The 4,355-nt window shown below is 63.6% G+C and overlaps 1 protein-coding gene across 1 annotated transcript in view; it reads left to right on the forward strand.

Annotated features, from left to right (window-relative positions):
* The window catches only part of LOC101625178 (chromosome unknown open reading frame, human C11orf95), a 7,544-nt gene that overhangs the window by 1,133 nt on the left and 2,056 nt on the right, over positions 1–4,355 (forward strand). The window contains exons 3-6 of the mRNA XM_012725148.1: positions 1,896–2,393; positions 2,944–3,327; positions 3,537–4,067; positions 4,284–4,352. Coding sequence (XP_012580602.1) covers positions 1,896–2,393; positions 2,944–3,327; positions 3,537–4,067; positions 4,284–4,352 — 1,482 coding nt within the window. The remainder of the gene's footprint in view (positions 1–1,895; positions 2,394–2,943; positions 3,328–3,536; positions 4,068–4,283; positions 4,353–4,355) is intronic.

Raw genomic sequence — 4,355 nt, forward strand, 5'->3', positions numbered from 1 at the left:
TCAGAGAGGGGACGCGCGGGGGCCGGGGGTGAGGGGGGCCGGTGGGGCCCCGGGGGGCCTGGCCCCGCGCCACGGGGCGCGCGCCTCGGGCTGCTGGGCTTGCGGCCCCCGCCCCTTTCTCTTTCGGATTCCCGGTGGTACCCCGTATCCCGCCGTTTCTTAAAAGTGTGTCCAGTCGGGGCTTTCCCCAGGGGCGATGGGCCGGGGCTCCGCTGTCTTAAGTCTGGCGTCTCCTCTGTGGCTTTTCGCTCCTTCCCCACGCTCTGCCCAGGAAGGCGCCTACAGCTTGCGCCTCGAGGGGCCCACTACCGCCTTGCCCACGGCGGGCAGTTTTCAAAGGGATGGGCTCGCCCACAAAGGCAGACTCCCTGCTGCCCCTCCTACCCGCGTCTTATTTCCTCCATTCTTTTGAAAAAAATTTGCCACAATTTGTCAGCTTTAGCGGGACCCGCCAGCCCTGCGCCGGCTCTCCGGGGAGACTGCCTCATCTCTCCGCCGCCGGGTCCCCGCCTTAAGATCCGCGAAGGTTCTGTTCAGACTTGGGAGACGCAGCCCGAATCTCGGAGCTCCCCTCCCAGAAACTCCCCATCCCCTTTTGTTTTTATAGAATCTCAGCTCCTCCCCTTGATTCGGCTCTTAAAGGGCCAGTCCATCTTAGACTAGCCGCCATCCAGCGCTGGAAGGATGCTGAGAGGCCAGTTAGCCCTCCACTGGCTCTGCAGACAAAGAGCTTAGGCCCGGCGGCCGACATGACCTATGAGAGGTCACGGTGCCAGCTCCCATGAAGGCAGGACTTGAACCCAGCTTTCCGACTAAGGTGTCAGAGCCTCTTCAGGGGATGTATGTCAGCCCCAGACCCACAAAACACAATGGTCACAGGAGCCACTCTGGTCCGCCTTTTGTTTTCCCCACCCTGACTCTCTACAGGGAAAGTGACCACTTGAGTGACTTACGTGGCCAAATGAAAGTGCCTCCAAACTGCCGGAAGGGTGGAGGACTGTCTGGGGTCTCTGGTTGGCCAAAGGGAACACTGCTGGATGAGCAGGCTGTTCTCCTGTCTGGGGCCCACCTCTGGCTGGGGCCCACCTCTGGCTGTTGGGCAGTGGCCAGCTGCTGGCCAGTGCAAAAAATAATTCACCAGAAAGACTTGATGGGCTGCCTGGGGGTGGCCACTCCCTGCTGCAGTGTTTAGGCAGCCAGCTACTCTGGCTCTCTTTACCCCTCTCCGGAGTCCTGACTCCCTGAGACTCCCAGGAAGTCAGGGTCCTAGAAACTCCTTTCCCTAGAGGTATTGACAGCTTTGTCAGGGGAATCCCTCCCATGGGAGCTTACATTTGGGACACTGTCAGGGCTTATAAGGCACACCTTCTCCCTCCACTTCTCAGGAAGCTGTGGTTGAAGCTTTATTGGAAAACTGGAGATGATCTTTTAGGTGGGGCCCTCCTTATGACCCAGGGGCCTCAGACGGGTGGGTTCTGTGCCGACTGGTTACAGACAGATGCCCCCTTTGTTCTTCTCACCCTGCTGCCCACTCTGCGTGCGCTGGCTGTGCCCGCCTGCATGCTGTTCTCCCGGCTCTTGCCCCCTGCAGCTCTCGCCCAAACAGGGGGCTTGCAGAGCCCACTGCCTCCGTGGCTGTCCCCTTATTTTTTTTTAAAAGTCAGCGCCAGCCCCTCACAATGCCTGTGTCCTTTTGTTCTTGGTTCACTCTTACAGGATGCTGGTTCTTTGTGAGGGCCCGTGATTTGACTCCCTTCTTTTATGACTATGGCCATCCTTTTCCCGACCCCACACTCCTCTCCCCCACATCCCTTTATTGGGGTGCAAAATCAAAGCCTAGGATTCTTTCTCTGATATTAGAGATTGAAAACTTGTCTCCCTTTTCCCCTCTTCAGGGCCAGATCTTCAGCTGGAAGGGGGTGCCTTGGGGTCCTGGGGGAGTGCCCCCCTCCCCTCCTCCAGGGCCAGGGGACCAGCATCTTCAGGCAGGAAATACTCAGACCACTGTGAGGCCCGGGCCTCGAGGCCTGGCAAGAGCCGCATCCCTGGCCGTGACCACCGGCGCTACTACCACGACCACTGGCGGCTAGAGTACCTGATGGATTTCAACCCGGCCCGGCACGGCATGGTGTGCATGGTGTGCGGCAGCTCCCTGGCCACGCTCAAGCTCAGCACCATCAAGCGGCACATCCGCCAGAAACACCCCTATTCCTTACATTGGAGTCCCCGGGAGAAGGAAGTCATCAGCAACAGCTGGGATGCCCACTTGGGGCTGGGGGCCTGTGGAGAGGCCGAGGGCCTGGGGGTCCAGGGGGCTGAGGAGGAGGAGGAGGAGGAAGAAGAAGAGGAGGAAGAAGGGGCTAGCCTCCAAGCTTGCCCGCCCAAGGGCCCAGGTAACGGGAGACCTGGAGAGGCGGGGGTCTGGTTGGTGGGTGGGGCAACCCAAGACTGCCCTGGCATCTCTGCCAACCAGAGATATTGTTGAGCCAGTCATTGCACTTTTTCAGGGGTGGGGATGTTTGCTCATTACCCTTACTGTACAGCAGTAGTGGGGAGTGGACTGTGCGATGGGGGGCCTAGCATCCCTGACAGCTTTGACTTTGGTGGTTCTAGAAGAATCCAGACTGGCAGAGGTTGGAGAGGCAGGCAGGGAAAGGTTGGGAGTGGAGGGGAATGGGAAGGTGTGGTTGCAGAGTGAGGAAAGGGACTAGAATCTGGGTCTGGGGTGGAGTAAGGGAGGTCTAGGGTGTGTGTGTGGTGTGTGTATGGGGGAATGCAGGCTTGAGGATTGGAAGGTGAAGACTGGAGCAGAGAGGAAGCCAAAGGGCCAAGGTGAGGTTGCAGGCTGAGTTGAGCCAGAGGTTGGCGGTGGACCTGGCTGTGGTGGGGGGCTCCCCCAGAGGTCCAGCATCTTAGTTCCTTCCCTCCCTCCAACCCTTTCAGGCAAAACTCCAGCTGGTGGGGGTGGCTGGCGCCAGCAGCAAGGGGGCCCAGTGGCACCCCCGGCTCGGCAAGGCCTCTCCACCTCCCGGAGGGCTGGGGGCTGCAGGGGGCAGGGTGCCCGGCGCCTGGAGCGGAGGCTGAAGGAGTCCCTGCAGAACTGGTTCCGGGCAGAGTGTCTCATGGACTATGACCCGCGGGGGAACCGGCTGGTGTGCATGGCCTGTGGCCTGGCACTGCCCAGCCTGCACCTGGACGACATCCGGGCCCACGTGCTGGAGGTGCACCCCAGCTCCTTGGGGCTCAGCGGCCCCCAGCGCAGCGCCCTGCTACAGGCCTGGGGGGGCCAGCCCGAGGCACTGTCTGAGCTCACCCAGTCCCCATCAGGTGCGAGGCCCCTCCCAGGGCCAAGACCCCCCCATATTAGGGCTGCAAAGTGGGGTCTGTGACCAAAACTGGGAGGGACTCAAACCCCCTTCCACTTCCTGGCTGGGCTTCTAGCTTGGGGCTGGGGTGAGGAGCAAGGGACCCCCCTCTGCCTAGGTAAGGGTAACCCAGCCAGCAGGCTGAGCTCTCCCTCACCCCTTCCCCAACAGACGATGACCTCGCCCCCCAGGACTTGACCAGAAAGAGCCTCGACTTGGCCCCCGCTGCGGGAGCCCCCTCCTCTCAGGATCTCAGTCCCCCAGACCTAAAGGAAGAGGCTGGCTGGGTCCCTGAGAGGCCCGGGCCCGCAGAGGCCGAGGATGGGCTGGAGGAGGGCCAGGGGGTGGGGGACCAGGGCCGGCCTCCGCGGGGCCGCAGCCCCTGCCGCCACTCCCAGGAGCGCTGGCGGCTGGAGTACCTGATGGAGTTGGACTGCGGCCGGCGCGGCCCGGTGTGCCTGGCGTGCGGGGGCGCGCTAGCCTCGCTCGAGATGAGCACCCTCCAGCGGCACCCACGCCAGCGCCACCCGGGCTCCACCCGCCTCGGCGGGCCGGCCAAGGCCCTCATCGCCCAGGAGTGGAGCGAGAAGGCCGGCCACCTGCTGGCTCTGGGGCTGCCCGGGGACCCTGCCGCCCCCAGCACGGCCGCAGCCTCCGAGGAGGGGGGAGGGGCGGCGGAGGAGCCAGAGGAGGAGCGGTGGGGTGAGCTGGTGGAGGGCCAGCGCAGGCGGAGCGGGCCGCGTGCTGGGCCGGCGCCTGGCCGCGGAGGGTGTCCGCTGTCGGGAAGCCTTCGCGCGGGGGAGGGGCTGCTGACCACGGAAGGTGGAGGGGGCGGTCCGCGGATGGGACTGGGGGGGCAGCCAGTGGCCGCTCGGCTGTCCCGCCCCCCACTCAACGCGGCCCTTTGTCCCTCCCTAGGCGAGGTTCCGCTCTCCCCGGGGGAGCCGTCGGAGCGCCCTGCCGAGGAAGAGGACGAGGACGAGGACGGCC

This window comes from Condylura cristata, unplaced genomic scaffold, assembly GCF_000260355.1.
Source record: "Condylura cristata isolate star-nosed mole 26May11 unplaced genomic scaffold, ConCri1.0 scaffold00015, whole genome shotgun sequence".
Lineage (NCBI taxonomy): Eukaryota > Metazoa > Chordata > Mammalia > Eulipotyphla > Talpidae > Condylura > Condylura cristata.